Source organism: Lampetra planeri, chromosome 75 (assembly GCF_965212315.1).
Source record: "Lampetra planeri chromosome 75, kcLamPlan1.2.h2, whole genome shotgun sequence".
Taxonomy (NCBI): Eukaryota; Metazoa; Chordata; class Hyperoartia; order Petromyzontiformes; family Petromyzontidae; genus Lampetra; species Lampetra planeri.
In genome coordinates, this window is record NC_136180.1 from 1,259,449 (window position 1) to 1,279,616 (window position 20,168).

Consider the following 20,168-nt stretch of genomic DNA (forward strand, 5'->3'; position numbering starts at 1 on the left):
GATGTCCACAGTTCTTAAGGCGAGGACTGGAGATACGTCGGTCTGCAAAACCAGAACCTCATTGGTGATCCCTCTGTGCACGTGTGCGGCTTTCAACATCCTAGGTCGTAAGTGGGCCCAGTTGAACCACTTCCGCTGTGATCAAGGGGGTGTGTGCAGCTTTTAACATTGATGGGTCCTACTTCATGACAGTCCGCAGTGCGACAGGGCGAGAAGGGTGTACCGGCTCCCCTGCACGCGTTGGAGGTGACGTCCACTTCAAGGATGATTCTCCATTTATTTTTTCTAACGCTGTGTCACGTAGAGTCACGTGTAACAGCATTCACTCAATAACAGTACATTGTGACTATGAATAACGTAGGGCCCCTAATCAATCTTACGTCTTATAGGTCTCTCCACTGTCTCAGTCATTGGGATTATTTGATTGTACTGCATCACAATGGTTGGTGCTTGATGGTGACGGGAGGGTGGGGACAGAGGACTGTTTCAGAAATTTCCCACCATTGATGGTACCCATGGCTGGAAATCTAACTCAGGTAAACACGAAATAATCAGTTATTTATGTCATGTAGTCTTAATAATTAAATAATCAGTTTTGGGGATGCGTTTATTACGTATTAATCATTAAACCTCTGCAGATCAGAGACCTCACCAACAGGAAACCTCAGAAATGTTGATCGATACATTGACTAATAAACCATACAAGACATACGCAAGTGATAATAAAAAGTGATTTAATAACGTGACATTTTCAGTAAGTGCTGCAAATTAGCATTCAGAACTGCACTTGTTCAAAGTCAAACGATAACAAAGACAACTGGCTGACGAATATGTATGAATAGACGTGTAACCAAGACAACCCAGCCTACCATGACCACCTCCTCGTGTCTCTCTTCGTGAAAATACGGTGCCCAAGAAGAGATGTCTTCGTGTACCACTCAGTCTCTTTGCTGCCCCCACCTGTGCTGATGGGTGACTGTCATTTTCACGCATTTATTTCCTGTGTTGCACCCAGTGTGACTCAGCATTGGTATTAGCAAGGCCAATAGCAATGTTGCAATTCACCAAGACAAAAAAAAATCTATTCTCTAAAGTGTGCTCGAAATATGACTGTATATGTATCAAAGTAGATGATCAGATAATCTGTGATATATATCCAGAAGATCGTGTGGCATGCGTTCAGCAAAAAACACTCTCGATCCGGATTCCACATTAAATGTCTGATCAGCATTCAGGCTTGCTTGAACCAATGCTGGTGAACTGACAAATGTTATCGGCAAGGACCCTCTCTTTAAGAAATGGGTCCTAGTAAAGTTATCAATAGTTTATTTTGGGAGATTATAAGTAGGACAATACAGAAGTGGACAATGTCTGATTTATATATGTTTCGTTATACAAATAATAATGTGTTTTACGTAATGTAAAATTATATTTACCAACTGTATAGCAGCAAGCTTTCGATAATGTTGTATAGACTTGTATTGCGTAAAGCCATGTTGACTTTGAGCTGTCCTGCTCAGGACGTCTTAATGTAATGCCCATCTCACATGAGCTATTAATTAAGCATAAGCTCGACAAAGTCTTCGTTTACGAGCAGAATATGTATTTATACTGGAGGAATCCGATGAACTATGAAGCTCTTTTTAAAACAAACAATGCAAAACCACGATAGGACTGCAAAGTATAGTAAAGATAAAAAAAACACTTAAAATATATATATATACACAAATAATACTATTAAAAAAATGTTCTTGTCAAGTAAAGCCCACTGAGCTAGTAGCTTTTTTTTTCAAAAGCGACCTGGCCACAAATAATAGCATTTATACGAGCAAAATAATCTATATAATCTAAACGCATGTTTCTACGAGGAGTAAATGCTCAGAGCTTGCTCACAGCAAAAGCTGAGATGTGTTCTGTGTTGAAGCTTTAAAGGACTCAGAATGAGTTACACCCAAATAAAGCTGGTTTCAACAACTACATATTCAACAACCTGGGATTTTTACACCTAGCACACCTCCAAACCATGCACCATCACCATAAGCACGGCGATGTGGGGTTTAGCCCGCCCTCCCACAAACGATCTGGAATTGTTTAACATGAATGGTCGATATCGTGAGGACAAAGGCGTTTTGTGATTATTTTCCAAGGACTCTGTTACAATCATTAAGTCGCAATAGTTCAAGAGCAGTTATGAACCAGACTTAATAGTCACTTCCTCCCACCATGAATAATCAGAAGATCAAAGTCAAAGGTGCCCCACAACACTGAAATTAACCATATGACAAAAATGTAATGCCCTAAATTCATGGAATTACTAATAATAATGATTTTACAAATAGCTTAATTTATGCAACTGCATCCCACAATGCTGTATAGTTCACAAACACAGGGACAGAGATGAATGTTTTTAGAGAATGAATGAATGTTCATGCATGTGGCGGGAAACTGGAGTACCTGGAGAAAATTCACATGTGCAAGGGGCAACACTCCATCCCATACAGATAGGACAGGTAATATTAGTCAATGTTATGAATTCCACTGCTTCAACATGTAATTGGTTATTTGTCTATCTCAAGCACAATGTGATGCTGAGCTGTCAATTCTGTATGAAAACTTTACTTGCAAATATATTTGATACAAATCTGATTATATTCTAAATACATTTTTTGTAACTAAATTTTGCTACAATTGTTTTTTAAAAGTAATTTGTCTAAGCAAATGTTCTTATCGGAAATGTATTTAATTTAATCACACATTAATTTTTTTCACAAATTTACGTTGGTTTCACTTTTGTGATTGTTTTATTTTATTGTGTTTGCCATTTTAGTGACCGAGGTCAGTCTTGCAAATGAGACTCATCCTGGTCTCTTGAGTTCTCACCTGGTCAAACAAGATCCATTTGAAACGCAAAGCTGAACATTCCAAATGTGCAATATTAACTTATGTTCCATCTTACCTAATGCTCAATTTGATCAAACATCTAATTGACAACCATCATTTTAAAATTACAACAGAACACAAAAGGCACAAAATACAATAAATGCTTGAAAGGGGAAATGGCCTGCAACTCACTGCACTGCTGAAGGTGCAATAGATTGGAGTTAATAAGATGTTATGGATAATCTAGAATGTGATGGATAGTTTTGTAATGTGGGGGCACAATAACTGTCACGATGGATTGATAAAAGGTTTTCACAAGAACTCGGGAAAATAGAAGATGGTGGGGAATTCTACAGACAGGTAGTACGAGGGAAAAGAGATTTAAACAACATTGGGTTCAACATTACGTGGGTATCGAGGTGCTCTAACTACTGCACCACCTTTCCCTGCTTCCCAGTTAGAATTGCTCAAAAATGCCCTCCAGGTGTGGACAGGTTGTCCTGAGTTCCCACAGTACCACCCAGAACTGCTTGACCTTTTGTTGTTTTTTCGCCAAAACCAGCTCCAGCATGTATTCAGTCGCATTCTTGCTGCATTTCCACTGCTCCCTTTCTTTCACTTCCTGCACCGACACAGGCACATAGCGTGTTGCTTAGAACAGAGCGATGTTCCAGGCATTGGTAATTGGTACATTTTCAGACCCACTGCCAGGCTACTCTGTGTGTGTTTCAGTTAAATGGCAGTGCTAATGGCAAAGGTTAGACTTCGCTTGATGCTTGGGCATCGATAACACAATCTGTTGATGATGTTAACGTAATCCAACTAAAGGTGTAAAGCTTTAACTTATTAACTCTGTTCGCCTTGTAAAGTGGGGGCACAAAAACTCTCATCAAGATGACTCAATGTGAACAAGAGTTTAGTACAACGTTTTGCTGTTATTAGGGACTCGTATTGAAGGATGTTGGCCAAATTGATTAAAGAGTCACCATAGAGTTGGAGGCAGCTCGTGCCAAACGGCTTAACCTTGCATCTGGTCTCATGGCCAATGCGCGTGCAAGTCCCCATTTGCTCCCAATGACGTTATCATGTGTGAGATTATCTCAGGACGTCACACATCATGTGCTGTGCGAGGTATTTTTATTCTGCAGATAGGAATGTGATGTTATTTTTTATATTGAAATACTTCCAAGGACCAAAGTTAGACATTTTCATAGAATACTTGGATCACCTACATGCAACATGTTAATGAGGGCCGTCGTATCTTCATGTTAAGGACAGACTGCACACCATCCTACTCTCTCGCAATTTGTAATTTTACATTTTCAATTTTATCCTGATCACCCTTCAATTACTACACCAGACCATGGCCATACCTGCACACTGATGTCAGTGAATATCTTTCGGCTCTGTAGTTGGGACAGCAGGGGTATCACGTTGGAGTGCAGTGCATCGATCAGCTCCCATTTGTGGGATTTGATTTTTTCTAGCAGCGAATAGTTGGTATAATTTTTCAGAAACAAGGTGGTCTTCTTGCAAAGCCTTTGGAAAAACACTGCAGTAAAAAGAGACAAAGTCAATGCTGTTTCAGCCTTAGAGGTGGACAAGAGGAGGTTGGAGTGCTTTTGGAAAACTGAACTTGATCATGAAAAGTAGCACTCATTTTCCTGAAGAATAACAATTTAATTAATTGTACATTACCTGACATGACATGGATCATATACATGGACATTGACAAGGAATAAGGAACAAAGACTGGAAAATGTCCGAAGAAAAATAAAAAAGTGCACATTTGGAATTAGAGTGATAAACAGAAAGTGGAACACATGTATGCATGTATGTTGAACTTCTTTCGGACCATAAGTAGCCAATCATTGAAGATGTAATGTCTTTGACTGCTAAGAAAATTAATTGGGCTTTGTTGGGACAGGTCGCTGGAAGGATTGGGAGCCCGGTGATGGAGACTAGCGATGGATTGGCAGGCAGAGGAAGGAATGCACCCAAAGGTGTGCACACCGTCGAGTTGGAAGAGTTAAATTGGCTATGGTTCTGGAGCTATATGGATTGTAAAACATGACTATGTGGATTAACAGTGGCTCGGGGATGCCTTAATTCAGCAGTGGATAGAATATAGCTGAGGATGCCTCGTAGAAATCGATTACAGGGCTAAAGTAGCAGGGTTAAAACTGTCGACTGATTGCAAACCGACTCCTTCGTGAGTGTGCTGACCACTTGGTCACCCAGTGTTCATATTGGCAGTTCTTTACATAAAAAAGCAGGAACGCGTTTTAAATGTAGTAATTTCTCACCAAGAGAGCCCAGCCACGGCGCGACTTCAGGATACTCGTCCTGCACGGCTTTCAAAGCAAACAGCAACTGGAGGCAGTCGTCATTGCCTCTGCATATGAAGTAGTTGAGCAGTGCCTCTGCAGACTTCTCACCAGCATGCATGCCCTTGGCTTGAGCGAAGATCCTATTAGGAGGAGTTCGTCCTTGACTCATCAGCTCCAGCAGGAGATATCGGGGGTCTGTAGCTATCCACAACTTCAGATCCAACTTCTTCTCTTCAATGGACCGCACAGACTCACCTGTGACAAACACAGCTTTGAATGCATTTCACATTTATCTTTTCATGTGCATTGTCTTTTCGTTTTACTATCCTGTTCTGAAAAAAATGTGCCCACAGCATAAAGGAACATGCAAGATATGTTAATTACGGTATACAACCATTTTGAATATTAACATTAAAAAGTTGTACAGTACCCGTGCATATGCACGATGTATTATTGATGTGGGTCATACCGTGCTTCTGAAACCAGCTCCTTAGCGGCTCGTAGTTCATCTTCACATGGTAGAGAACTTTCCACAGTTCCCACAACGCCGTCTCTTCTTGGTTAAAGAAGTGATCTAGTAGGACCTTCACACACTCCTCTCCATGCTTGTTCTTGGCTTCTTGGAAAACTTCGTGTGGAATAGAATGTGAGTCTTCAAAACATTTCAGAAAGTGGCATATATCCGCTCCAATCCATTCCTTGAAAATCTCCTTGTTTTCTTTGATGAGTTTCAATGTGTCACTCTGATGGTGGTCGTGAATTAGAGAACATGGCAGTTAAGTTTTTTTTATATGTGCAACGGATCCCGAAGCATACTTCATCCTAAGCATAGATACTAAACAAATGAAGAGTATGTTTAATGCGCATGCAAACTGCATCTAGTTTACCTGAACTCCATTGGACACCACATCAACACGTGGCACACTGATTTCATTGTTCTTTGTTTTGTTACCACCTGTGAATAAATACAATAGTACTAGGTTATCATTGATTCAAGTGGACAGTAGGTGTGGTTAAGTAATATTTTTTCATTTCATAGCAGCAAATTACGTTAGAAACCGAATAATAATGATGATAGACACAGAATGTGAGACACTGAGATGAGAGTGAAGGAGGATATTTACATTACAAAATTTATAACATACTCTACAGACATGAACAGGAATTGAGGTTGAACAATTGCAGTAAAGATCAATATGTCTTCATCATGCTACCTGGCATCCCCAGTACATTCTACATTCTGCCAGATCATGCAGTTGCTGTACAATTGTTACCCGACCTCAAGATCTGCTGAAAATGCATCTCACTATCTACTCTTAGGTCTTCCCTTTGTTGTTGTACTTCTGGAGACCACTCCAATGCCTGTCTCAACGATTAGCCGTGACCCATTGTGTACACACGTCCCACCCAGCACAAACGTGTTTAACGATATATAATCCGCTTACCGGTCATGTTCTCTTCCCAACTTATACTATCTTGTCATTATGTAATGCGAGCAAGGACAGGGTCACGTGAGTGTGGGCGGAGTCAGGGTCACGTGAGGAAGAAGAGGAGTCAGGGTCATGTGAGGGGGAGGATATAAGGGAAGAACCGGAAGGGGATCGGGAGTGGAGACAGAATAGAGAAGGGAGAGGCCACGCGGAGTGCTGGCGAGGAGTGGCGCGATTGCCATGAGGCTGGAGTCACGGCACCGTCGGCCAGCGGTATTCGTGGGGCAGCGGGGGTGTCTGCAGAGTGTGCGGGAGCACACGGAGCAGCAGAGTGGCTGCTGAGTGTGCGGAGTCACACGGAGCAGCAGGGTGGCTGCAGAGTGTGCGGAGCACACGGGCAGCGGTGTGGCTGCAGAGAGAGAGAGAGCGGAGGACTCAGACGACGTGCGAGGCACGAGGCGGAGAGGGTGCGGGTTCGAGCGGAGACATCGTGGGGTGCGAGCATGAACCCAATTAAAGGACACGGAGGACAACATCGCCTGAGAGTCCTTAATTACACTGGGGTCAGAAGTGAGACATGTCGAAACAGCTCAGAAGAAAGGCCATACCTGCACCATCTTCTGCACCATCTTCTGAAGAAGACGACGACCTTTCTCCGGCGGTGGCGCTACCAACAATGGAAGGCGGAGGCGAGACAGGGACGGGCGACGCGCCGAGAGTGCTGGATGTCGCCGGCGCAGCGGGACCATCTCCGGGGGTGGGTGCCGAGGAAGGGTGGCGACACGTGGCGGCCCAACTTGAATCGCTGAAGGCTGTTTTAACTCAGCTTCGCACCCTGGTGACGCCCACGAGGTGTCTGGGGAGCCCGAGCAGAAGGCAGCCGAGTGGGGCCTTGTCATCGCTTCCAGCCCTCTCCACCACGCGGCACGGGGCCGCCATCTTGGGCGTGGTCGGGGAAGAATGGCGAGAAGACGCCATCTTGCCGCCTCTGACGCGGGAGGACGCAATCTTGGGCGTGGTCGGAGACGAACGACGGGGAGCCGCCATTTTAAACACATTGCAAAGTGACGCCATCTTGTCGCTACCGCATTGGACATCATCGGCGAATGAAGGCGGCGTGGGGACCCGCAGCCAGCGTCTGATGACTGTGAAAGAGTTTTTCGTTGGTGGAGATTGAAGCGCATTCGCCTGCCGATTTCAAGCGGCGGTACAATCCGCTAAATGGACTGATGCGGAGGCTTTGGAGGTCTTGCCAACGGTTCTTGACGATGAGTCCGTCCGGTTCTTTCGCTCCATCAAAGCCGCTAAGAAGATGACGCTACAGGGGGTCTTTTAGGAAATGGCAGAGGTGTACGAGCCCCCGGACGATGCACACCGCAGGTTCGTGCAGCGTCCACGGGCACCTGAAGAATCGCCGGTGGCATTCCGGGGCGCGGTGATCGAGTTAGCAATGGCCGCATATCCAGAGCCTGATTTGTTGGAACCCCTGATACTGGGCAAAATGTTGGAGTTATCCCGGGATTTGGGCATCCCCATGCCCGTGTGCGGCCACGATAAGTTGACGTCCCGGACGGCGGCTAAGTGCCTGGATGCCCAATTCAATCTTCGCCGGTGGAAACAGGTGACGGCGTGGACAAGGAGCCCCACAGTCGACGGCGGTGCAACAGGAGGGGTCCCGAAGGAGGCCGTCTACGTTCGGGACGAGAGGGGTCCTGAGGAGCTGACGGCGGCATCGACCCAGTGGCCGACTTGGGGAGGAGGGGGGTTGCGACCAGGGCCGCCGGCGCGGGGGCGACAAGACAGAGGGGGTGCTGCACGGCGAGCCGATCTGGCGTGTTTCCGCTGCGGCCGTAAAGGCCACTTCGCCAGAGAATGCTGGGCTCGCGTTCGACAGCCGCCCCAGCAGGAGGCCTCGGTCACGGACGCGACGGGGAAGGACCTCCCACGACAGGCAAGTCGGTACGCATCAGACACCCGGCAAGGCCTGTCATCTTATGCATCACCATCCGTACGCGGGCTGGGTGCCATTACTGACGGGGGGGGCGTTCGGTGGTCCGCGTCGCTCGCTGACGCAGTGGCGCAAATTGGCACGGAGAGTAGTTGCGGCCGCTACGGGCTCGTTGACCGTGCCGGGGTCGATCCAAGGGATCGACGTGCGCATTTTGTGATGTTTCACCTCTTGTGATGTTTCACCTCTTGTCCATTCCGCCGGGGCGCGTGAGGCCGGTTTATGACTCTTGCATTGCGGCGAACGGGGGTATTATGGGCATTGTGGTTCAGGTGGACGCCAGTATATCGGTTGGGGGTGTTTCGGCTACTGGGACAGTGTTGATTTCCAGGTCCCTCGCGGTGCCCTGTTTGTTGGGAACTGGTTTCCTAGCCAAGATGCCCATTCAAATAAGGGTGGATCATAATTGTATTGAATTGCCGGGGGGTCGGCGTGTTTCATTCTTGCCGTCACCCTGGGCCCAGGCAGCTCCTGACCGTCAGGTGCAGGCGCTGTCCAAGGTATCGTTTGATATTCCGCCTGGCTCGCAGATGCTTATTCCGCTGCGGTATCGGAAACCGGTGCCTGGAATCGAAGGGGCGGCGGGTGTTTTGTTATCACCGTCCACTGCTATAACGGGTGGCTTGACGCTGGTGGGGGCACAGACGATTGTCCGGCCGGGTCAGCCTCCGTTTTTACAGGTATTGAATGGGAGCACGGAAAATGTTGTTGTACTGGCCGGAACGGTTTTGGCTCACTCTACAACTGCTTTCACGAGCCATGGCGATCATGACCGTCGAGGCCTTGTAGGGGGGGTATCGGTCTCAACGTCACAGGACGATCGATGGATTGCCGAGTTGTGCCGTGAAAATACGGCTTTGACTGCGGACCAGCGGTCCGCGCTCCGCACGCTGTTGGGGAGGTATTCCGACGTCTTTAGTGCGGACGATTTCGATTTGGGTCGCACCTCCTTGCTTTCCCACCACATTGATACGGGGGATGCTGCTCCGATTCGGATGAACCCGCATCGGTTGAGTCTGCCGGAGCGGGATCACATTCGCGGTGCAGTGGAGGAGATGCTGGCCGCCGACATTATTTCCCCGTCTAACAGCCCGTGGGGCGCGCCGGTGGTCCTTGTGAAGAAAAAGGATGGGAAGCTGCGGTTTTGTGTGGATTTTCGCAATTTAAATAAGGTGTCAGTTGCGGATGCGTACCCCCTGCCGCGTATGGACGATTCCCTCGATGCCTTGTCTGGGACGAATTTTTTTTCCACTCTTGATCTCTCATCGGGATTCTGGCAACTTCCCCTAGACGAGTCCTCAAGGGAAAAGATGGCCTTCCGGAAGCCGCAGGGATTGTTTCAGTTTAATTGTCTTCCCATGGGCCTGAACGCCGCCCCCGCGACATTCCAGCGGCTGATGGAGCTCGTGTTAACGGGTCTGCAGTGGGAGACGTGCTTGATATACTTAGATGATGTTATCGTTTTCAGCCGCACGTTTGAGGAACATTTGAGGTTGGACACGGTATTTGCCAGAATGCGTTCGGCCAATTTGAAATTTAAGCCCAAAAAGTGTCACCTCTTACAACGATCCGTGCGCTATTTGGGCCACATTGTTAGTTCCGACGGGGTCGCCACGGACCCGGAAAAGACGGCGTGCGTCCGTAACTGGCCGACTCCGGCCTCAGTGGGCGATGTGTGTCGGTTCGTTGGGTTCGCCTCATACTACCGCCGGTTCGTTCCTAACTTTGCCACGATCGCGAGGCCGTTGCACCGCCTTACGGCTAAAGGCCGGAGATTCAGCTGGGGACCAACGGAAGAGGCGGCGTTTCAGGGCCTGCGCAATCGTTTGTCGTCGGCACCGACGTTGGGCTATCCAGATTTCACTCGACCCTTTATTCTAGATACTGACGCTAGTGACACCGGAATTGGGGCTGTTCTCTCCCAGTCTAAGAACGGCGTTGAACGCGTGGTTGCGTACGGTAGTCGCGTGTTGTCTCCTGCGGAGACCCGTTACTGCGTTACTCGCCGCGAACTTTTGGCCATTGTACATTTTCTTTGCCAATATCGGCCGTATTTGTACGGCCGTACGTTTATTGTGCGCACAGACCATGCAGCTTTGCAATATGCCCTGCGAGTCGACCAACCATCTGGCCAATTGGCATGATGGTTGGAGACTCTGCAGGAATTTTCGTTCGATATTCAATATCGGAAGGGCACGCGTCACGCGAACGCGGACGCACTCACCAGATTGCCGCAGGGGTCCACTTGCGCTTGTGCTTCGGGCACGAATAGGTGTACGCGGGTTCAGCAACCCCCTCGGCCTGTTGTGTTCGCTGTAGAAGTGCCCGAGACTCCCGTTTGCCCGGGACCGGTTGCGGTGCCCGAGGCTCCCGTATGCCCGGGACCGGCTGAGGTGGCCGAGGATCCCGTGTGTCCGGGACCGGCTGATGGCGTTTTGAACCTGCCACGTTCGGTATGGCTTCGCGAGCAATTGCTCGATGTGTCGCTGGGAGCCATGCGGGATCGGGCTGCGAAGGGGATGGGGGGCCCGCTGTCCGGTGGGACGCCGGGAGCCGCTCTCCGGGATGGGTTGCAAATGTGGAGAGAAGGGTTGCACGATCGCTGGCGTCTGGTGGTGCCGTCATCGTTACGGTACGAGTTGGTTCGGACTCTGCACTCCGAGACGTTGTTACACCTTGGGGTGCAGAAAACCTTGTTAACGTGGCAGCGGGACTACTTCTGGCACGGCATGACAACCAATGTCGTCGGTCACATTCGGGCGTGTCCTGACTGTGCCCGACGGAAGCTGCCTAAACACCCATATGTTCCATCAGTGCAGTCCATACAGGTGTCCCGGATTAACAAATTGGTGGTGTTGGATATTTTGGGGCCTTTCCCACCGTCCGCTCGGGGGAATACATTTTTGCTGGTCGGGGTGGAATATCTTCCCGCTGGGCGATGGCTTGGCCCTTGCCCGACCAGTCGGCGGCGTGTATCACGGACGCGTTCCTGTTCGGATATGTAATGGTCAAAGGGGCGCCGGAAAGGTTGCTCACGGACCAGGAGCGAAATTTTTCTTCAAAATTATTGGCTGAGGTGTGTGCTGCACTGGGGACCAGAAATTTCGAACGTCTCCCTACCACCCTCAAACGGATGGCATGGTGGAACGGCTTAATCGGACCCTGTCGGCTATGCTCTGTCACACGGTTAGCGAAAAGCAGGCTGATTGGGATTTGCACATCCCTGGGGTGCTCTCTGCATACAGGATGACGCCTCATGCAGACGGGGTACTCACCTTTCTTTTTAATGTACGGCCGTGAGAATGTGCTGCCGATGGACTTGCAGCTGGGTACGGGGGCGAAGGGTCCTGTTAAGCCTCTTCCGGAGTACATTCGGGACGCCGTTCGTCGCGTGGCGGAGGCACGGGAGGGGGCCAGATTGGCTACGGCTAAGACCCAGGCCCAGAACGAACGTTGTGCTCGGCGCTCGGATGGGGAATCCCCCTGGCGAGTGGGGGACATGGCCTGGCTGCACTGCCCGCAGGTGCGGGTAGGGACCTCCCCTAAGTTGCACAAACCATGGCAGGGGCCGGTTAAGCTTATTGAGGTGCCTAGTCCGCAGTCCGCGCGTGTTCGTTTTGGATCGCGGCGCTGGTACGTACATACGTCTCGATTTAAACCCTACGTGGCCCCACGGCCGGATGCGCCATCTCCTAACGTTGCCTTGCCGGTGTCTGTTGCATCCGACGCGCCACTGACTTTGCCTGTTCAACCTGCAAGCGCGCCTGTCGTGCCTTCTACAGACGGACCGGCCGTGACACAGACGGAGACAGTGAGTTCTGCTCCGGGTGGGCCTACCACGGCGACGGGGACACTTGGCGCTGCCGCCCCTCCAACCCCGCCGCGGACGCATTTGCTGGAGACCCCGGCGACGGGTCTCCCGGGGGTACGGGACTCTGACATTGGCGGGACTCCAACAGCGGCGGGCGGTTCCGATCCCGCCGCTCCTAAAACATTGTCTCGGTCACAGTCTAAGCGTGGGCCGCCCCCCGTTCAGGACGGGCCGGCGACCCGCACGCGTTTCAAGTCCCTTTCCTTTCGTTAATTATTATATTTATTGTTGTTGTGTTGTTGTTGTTATAATCTCCGTTGTCTTGTTATGCCTGTTGCTGGACTTTTGCTCGCATTATTTTGTTCTGTTGCAGTCGGGGACGGCTGGGTTTTTCTACACGGGGGGGGGGGGGGTCATGTAATGCGAGCAAGGACAGGGTCACGTGAGTGTGGGCGGAGTCAGGGTCACGTGAGGAGGAGGAGTCAGGGTCACGTGAGGGGGAGGATATAAGGGAAGAACCGGAAGGGGATCGGGAGTGGAGACAGAATAGAGAAGGGAGAGGCCACGCGGAGTGCTGGCGAGGAGTGGCGCGATTGCCACGAGGCTGGAGTCACGGCACCGTCGGCCAGCGGTATTCGTGGGGCAGCGGGGGTGTCTGCTGAGTGTGCGGAGTCACACGGAGCAGCAGGGTGGCTGCGGAGTGTGCGGAGCACACGGGCAGCGGTGTGGCTGCAGAGAGAGAGAGAGCGGAGGACTCAGACGACGTGCGAGGCACGAGGCGGAGAGGGTGCGGGTTCGAGCGGAGACATCTCGGGGTGCGAGCAAGAACCCAAATAAAGGACACGGAGGACAACATCGCCTGAGAGTCCTATATTACAATTACATTTCTAGAATATTTTTCATACATTTGTGATCAAATGCCAACATCATCTTATTTTCAAACTAGAAGTAATGTTTCGATTTAAAGCTTTCGTGACTGCAGGGATTCATCTTCTTGGTTCTTTCGGTAAAGTCACGTAGAAGGGAAGTAATAAAATAATAAAAATAAAACACAATAAAAAAATTCTCACGACGTTTCGGCTACAACGCAAGCAGCCGTCTTCAGGTGAAGAATGAGACACTGCCAAGCTAGGAGCTTATATATAAGCTGAGTTGGAGGTGGAAGAAGAGCACCTTAACAAAAGAATGTGCATATCAAGAGGAATTTAGCATATTCATGGCAAATGCGTAGGAGGTGGGCGGGGGGGGTTTCAAAGTCATATTATGCCCATGCATTATGCAGGATCAGCAGCACCAAAGGGAGGGGGGCAGGGGGTAGCATTAACAAAGGGAGGGAATCTTAATAGTATGTAGAAGCAATGAAACATGTGAATTGGAGAACGGTGGCAGGAGACCCGCAGCGGAGCAAATAATGCATTCCCTGTGGAGAACACAAGATACACAGTTAATGCCAGTGAGTGGACTGCGGTCTGAAAGTCACCGTAAACGTGAACAACAATCAGTTAAGATCCGAAATGGTTTATTACGTCCTTCCAATGATTGCTGAGCCAGAATCCATCTTCTCGGTTGAAATTGTCTCTGTGTTTGTATACATATACATTTCGGATCATGGTGTGGTTGCTGGAACACGGCATCATATGGTAATTGCTCCTTTTCCATTGTGTTCAGATTCCATTGGTCTCCGAGTCTCATCTGCCTCTAGTAACCCACATTACCAAGGCTCCCAATGCCCTGTTGTGGACGCTATTGTCTCTTGTGATCATTGTCTGTATGTTAGGACTATACCAAGTGTCCCACACTCATGAAACTGATATCTGTAGCCATCACTTCCAGAAAGACCACTCATGACGTTGTCCATCTTCCACAACAAGGACAGGGAATTGTTTTTCTGGAGAATAGAGCATTCTCAACGAACAAGGGAACCTCACCTCTAGACAGTTACAGCAAGTTTGTGCTAAACAGAAGCAAAACAGAACTAAAATAAAAGTGTAGCTAAGCACTGTCTCAACAGGTTAAAAGCTTGGCTGTGTCGGGTGGTGGCAGGTTTAATGACACATTTATATATTTATGCGATCTAACACAAAAAAACTTCTATTATGGAGGTTAAAATCTACTCAAGAATATACTAGCCTGCAGTAGGATAGCATTAAATGGTCACTAAAGCTTGAAACTAAGTGTTAAATTTGGCATAACAGTTTTTGTTGAATATTACACCAGATTTACACAGGTATATACTTTCAAGCCGCACTTAATTTATCAGCTCAAATATGTATTATGTACATTTTCTCAATCTCAGAGTGTTCATCAGTTATTTTTAGCAAATAAAAAAAATAGTTTAGATAACATTGCCACGTTCTTACAGTAAACTTTGTGGCATTGCTCCATTATTCAACCAAATAATCAAAACTGCCTAGGATCTATGGATAACCAAACATCCACAAACAGCATTAGTAGTTGTACTGCATAATACGTATAATGTTGTGGGTTTACCCTTCAACACACCGGTGTGCTGAACTTGTTACAAATTGGCATGTTTTGTTTACGTGACAAACCTTACTAAATTGGCTGTGTCAGGTGGTGGTGGGTTTAACGGCACATTTATATTTACGTGATCTAACTCAAAAACCTATTATGGTCATTATACCTATTTAAAAAGCTGTGTAAGGTGACATTACGAGTATAACTTCTAGGATATTGTCTTGATGATGTTTGCTGTTTTTAATTAAGTTAATCGAATTGATAAGTTTGGTCTTAAGGATTGTTCTGCAACTCATTAGGGAGGTTAATCAATAATGATTGGCGTATTAATCGCGAGTACACGGGTCTTAACGACACAGCTTTGGTGATATTATTCCGTGGCCTAACACAATTCAATTATGAATCATAATGTTTGCTGCGAAAAACGACGTGTTTAGATTACAGGGTTGCTGTGGCAGAGTTACGACTGTCCACTTGTCCTCCAAATGTTCATATTTGCAATCGGTAAGAACCAAAGAGTATGGATTCCTGCAGTCACGAATGCTTCAAATCAAGGTATAAGGCATTTTATATAAAAGAATTTCTTACCAAGAGAGGTCAGGAACTGTTTGACTTCAGGATACTCATCCTGCACGGCTTGCAGAGAAATCAGCAGCTGGAGGCAATCATCATTGCCTCTCTTGATGAAGTAGTCGAGCAATTGCTCTGCACACTTCTCGCCGCCATTCATGTCCATGGCTTTAGTGAAGCGATCATTAGGGATACATTTTTGACTCTTCAGATGCTGTAGGAGATGCTGTGGGTTCCTACCGATCCACAACTTCAGAGCTGACTTATTCTCTCGAATGCACTGCATTGCATCGCCTGTGATTGACAGCTTTGAATAAATGTCACGGGTATTTTTTCAATTGCTATACACGTTTACCACAATTGTGCTTATAGAATCAAGAGGCGAAGCAGAGATCGGTTTATAATTGTGCTCAAGCATTATGGCGTTTAACATTAAGTTGTTCAATCACACGCCACATGGTGTGTGCCATCTTGTTTTGCGGCACGGAACATAACACCAATTAATTATTTGCAAGGGCAATCACATGCTGCAAAGCTGTACAGAATACAAGCATATTAATTCATTTTATTTCTTGCTTATTGCAATAAAATAAATGCAAAATAAATTCACTGCCAGTATACAACTCTTGTTGTAATTAACGTGGGTCATACCTTGGTGCTGAAGCCACCTCCACAGCTGCAAATAGTGCTTCCTCACAAAGTAGAGTGCTTCCCACAGTATCTTACAGTCTGGCTCTCCTTTGTTAAAGAAGTGGTCCAGTATGAGCTCCACACACTCATCTCCATGCCTCTTCCTGGCCGCGTTGTAAACGTGGTGAGGAATCCACTTATAGTCCTTGAGATGATCCAGGAGGTGTGAGGGATCTACTCCGATCCAGGCCTTGAGATTCTCTTTGTTCTCTCGGATGAGATTCATTGTCCCACTCTCTTGGCTCCCCTGTGATGAAGAACACGGGATCTGATTAATGAGGGATGAAGCCTACACACTGATTAATTATGAAGGTTGGAGTCAATGTGAAAACATGCTGCGTTGATTTTACCTGAACTCCATTTGACCGAACAGCAACAAGTTTTTCGCTTTCATCATTATCCCTTCCATAGGTAATGCCTGTGAAATGAATCCAATAAAATTAAGTTACCACTGATTCACGTGTAACAGTTGATATGGTTGATAATTTCCTTCTGGTAGCAGAGCAAAACATCCAATCATTGGAACCCATATTCAATTCAAAGAGGTCATCTACTGTATATTGCAAACATTTTCCAACTGTTATAAAGATGTAACAAATATTTGTTTGCAGAGTTGCAGAATGAAAAGTATTATTGAACGTTAGTGTTAAACCAGAAGTAAGCAGTAGGAAACAGGACTAAAATAGAAGTGTAGCGGAGTGCTGTGAGCCTGCAGACCAAGAAAGCAGCAAAGTCGTTGCCTAAAATTGTGCTGAAGACAATAAATATAACCTCATGTAAGAAGTCTAACCGGTTCATGGGAGAAAATGTTTAAAGGTGGTTTTTAAATGAAGAAAGGTTGCTGAAAAATATGGCCTTGGGAAACCTCTTAAATGTTTTGTCAAAGGTGGGAAAATCTCAGCTCATAGTCGTCAAATATAGCTGTCCATATAAAATGATTTTGGGTTAGACTGTGCATATATAAATGTGTCGTTAAACCCCCCACCTGACACAACCAACAAAACATGCCAATTGGTTACTAATCCAGCACACTGGTGTGTTGGAGATTTAACCCACAACATTTACAATTTGAGTATGAGGTTTTGCTGGTGATAACAACCAGCTTCATCAGGTGATCAGCCAAATTTGTGAAGAAGTATTCCTGTTTCAGTCTTAAAAAGAGTAATTATGAAGTCGTCATTGTGAACCTTTCAGGTGCCAAGACCATAGGGGGTTTAATGTAGTAATATAAATTTCAATGGATCATGTTAATCGGAGAATTTGCAGTACCCATTATTAGTTGGGTCATTCACAGGTAACATTCAGTGGAATGCTTTTATGTTTACTTTATTGTCCCTCCCCGCACCTACGATTAGGATAAATTAGATCTTAGAATATTCATATTGGTCGGGAAAGCCTACGTGCTGACAAAATGTTTATATTGAGGGTCAAGGGATTCATTTCCTATAAAAAATATTATTTATTGAAGTAAAATATAAATGTCAAAATATATTGGGGGTCACAGACATTTTATGTCCAGTACACACCTGTCATAGATAGTGGCAGAACGATGGACAATTAAAATTTTCATATCTGGATTTGCAAGTTAGTAACATTTTAAAGGAAAAGTTTTATGTTGGAAACATTAGTCAAATTGTACTCTCATCTAATAGTCTCCAATACATGAAGTGCTCTCTCACCTACATATTCTTAGTCATTATTGGAGTCAGTTTGTATCAGATTCTGCAGCAGATTCTGCATCATGTTACTATTTATACTTTATCTTGTTCAACAATATCACCGAGGCTGTTTGGTAGAGGTGCCCTTGTCTGTTGGAGTGATGAACATTTCCCTCAAGGTGAGCTGCGATGAACTAGAGGTTGATCAAGAGTTATCTGCATTTGTTGTGAAAGCGATTCACATTGTTAAAAAAATATGGTAGTTCTTTGGCAAAGTTGGGAGTGAAATTCATGCAGTTGACTAAACTACTGATCATGAATATGCACGCATTACGAACTTATGATTTGGAGTCATGCAAGGTATCATTGAGATTGACGTTGCAGTAGCTGAAAATATGCAACAATGAAACATATGCAAGACGGCTCATTACGTTCTGGTCTCGAGATTATCTGTCTGCCGTATGAGATAGTAAAGTACATGGGGTATGGTGTACTTTCACAATCAAATATAGTAACACCTTACTCTTTTGTGTCAAAATATGTATGGTGAGAAATATCAATAAACAATGATCAGAATATGTAACAGTTAGTCTCTGAATACCATTACTTAGAGAATGCACCTGGAATATCTCAAGCGGTGTTGCCATGGTAGCATAAGGATACAATTTGATAGATTCATCCCTTTTTGTTACTTAATAAAGGAACACTATACCTACCACAATGCTCCAATGTTTTTTTCAAAGTAAGCCATTTCCCTTTTCTCATAAGTCGAGAGAGAATCAATGTAGACAGTACCAGTGCAAGGACACATCCCAATACGATAACTGTTGTAGCTGCAGTGTAGTTTCCTAAAGGATGAGAAACAACAAGCTGTCAAAGCCAGAATGTTTACAGTCTAATTCACACATACTTGTCAGAATTGATAAATTGAACTGCATGTTAATCAATTACGTTTTAAGGTCATAATCCGTATCAGATCAAATAATTGGTACATTCAGTATTTGCACCATTCTCATGGTGAAATACTATCACGAAGGAAAGTGCTGTGTTTCATTGCCATTGTCTGCAATGGGTTCTCATTAGGGAGCGATGCTGGTATGTGGATGTACTAAAGTAATTTGTGGGTACAGTAAACCCTCGCTATGCGTGATTTCTAGATTCGTGAGTTTCGCGAGTGACTAAATGCAAACTAATTCCTTATTCGTGACCCACTGGACTTCAGTATTTGCGAGTATACGCAGTACCAGACCACCAACACAGACTTTATATTTGAAACAGTCTGTGAAGATTAGGCATGCCTCCTCGGCTGCCCGCTTAGTCCTCAAGTCTCGCAGTGATCCCACTCGGAACTCGCTATTGTGCATGCTTATTTAATACGTTCTCACAGTCCACTCGTTTATACATTCGTTTATAACCGAATCAACTGTGAGATGCATTTAAAAGAATGCGGGAAAGTGTTGTGGCTCGTGTTCTCCAAATTATAACTGTGCATTGCTATCAAACACCTGCATCTCCTGAGGAGTCATCCTCCTGAGCTCCTCAACATCACCACCACCTCCATCGTCGTGAAATCATCATCGTCAAAGGTAGTTACAAAAAACACATTGTTTATTATTAAACTAAACCATTTATTTTTCCAGGTAAGGCCCACTATAGCTCTTTTTCATAAATGACCTGGCCACAAATGATCACTCAACGAAGTGGCTTATCACGTGTAAATTTATATAGCAGTCCAATTCTCTAAATGCATGTTTCTAAAAAACCAGAGGACCCGAAGAAATTCCATGTGACCACGGGGAGAACATGCAAACTCCAAATATACAGGTGTCTGGGTGGGGATCGAACCCAAAACCTGCTGTATACCAGCAAGGCATCACCAGTCGGCCCTTTATTGTTATAATTGTTATTTAACATTTGCCATCTCCCCCCTATGTCCACTCGTACCAGGAATGTCACCCCATTTTACCAATTGGAACGAGGTTTCTGCACGGGTGAATTCTGTAATTGTGACCGTTTTCAAGAACGTAACCCGGGCGGATAGAGAAGGGTTTACCATGTACTTAAAATTTTGCATAATTTGGAAGCCAACATACGTGCCACAATCTTTATGAAAAATATCACAGGATCTCTAATGTTAAGTGTGAAGCAGATGCCATGTAGTTTTTATGGATATATACCCATAATATGAATTAGTATGGTTGCTGGTTTCGAACCCTGAACTTCGACAACGACGCACTACCGCTTAGCCATTAAAATTAAGAATGGGGTGAGTTGGTGAGGAGAGACGGTGACGTCATGAGACGTCGGGATGTT

General features: G+C 46.2%; 1 protein-coding gene across 5 annotated transcripts in view; it reads right to left on the bottom strand.

Moving 5' to 3' along the window:
* Positions 1-717: 717 nt before the first annotated feature.
* The window catches only part of LOC144737936 (uncharacterized), a 58,878-nt gene continuing 39,427 nt past the window's right edge, over positions 718-20,168 (bottom strand). For 3 of the 5 annotated variants that reach the window (XM_078620834.1, XM_078620837.1, XM_078620833.1), the window contains exons 6-14: positions 18,572-18,703; positions 16,548-16,615; positions 16,159-16,444; positions 15,526-15,801; positions 6,098-6,165; positions 5,680-5,953; positions 5,187-5,465; positions 4,254-4,432; positions 718-3,502 (exon numbers count right to left, since the gene is read on the bottom strand). In XM_078620834.1, coding sequence (XP_078476960.1) covers positions 3,338-3,502; positions 4,254-4,432; positions 5,187-5,465; positions 5,680-5,953; positions 6,098-6,165; positions 15,526-15,801; positions 16,159-16,444; positions 16,548-16,615; positions 18,572-18,703 — 1,727 coding nt within the window. In that variant the 3' untranslated portion in view covers positions 718-3,337. The remainder of the gene's footprint in view (positions 3,503-4,253; positions 4,433-5,186; positions 5,466-5,679; positions 5,954-6,097; positions 6,166-15,525; positions 15,802-16,158; positions 16,445-16,547; positions 16,616-18,571; positions 18,704-20,168) is intronic. The other 2 variants (XM_078620836.1, XM_078620835.1) reach the window with 2 other exon arrangements.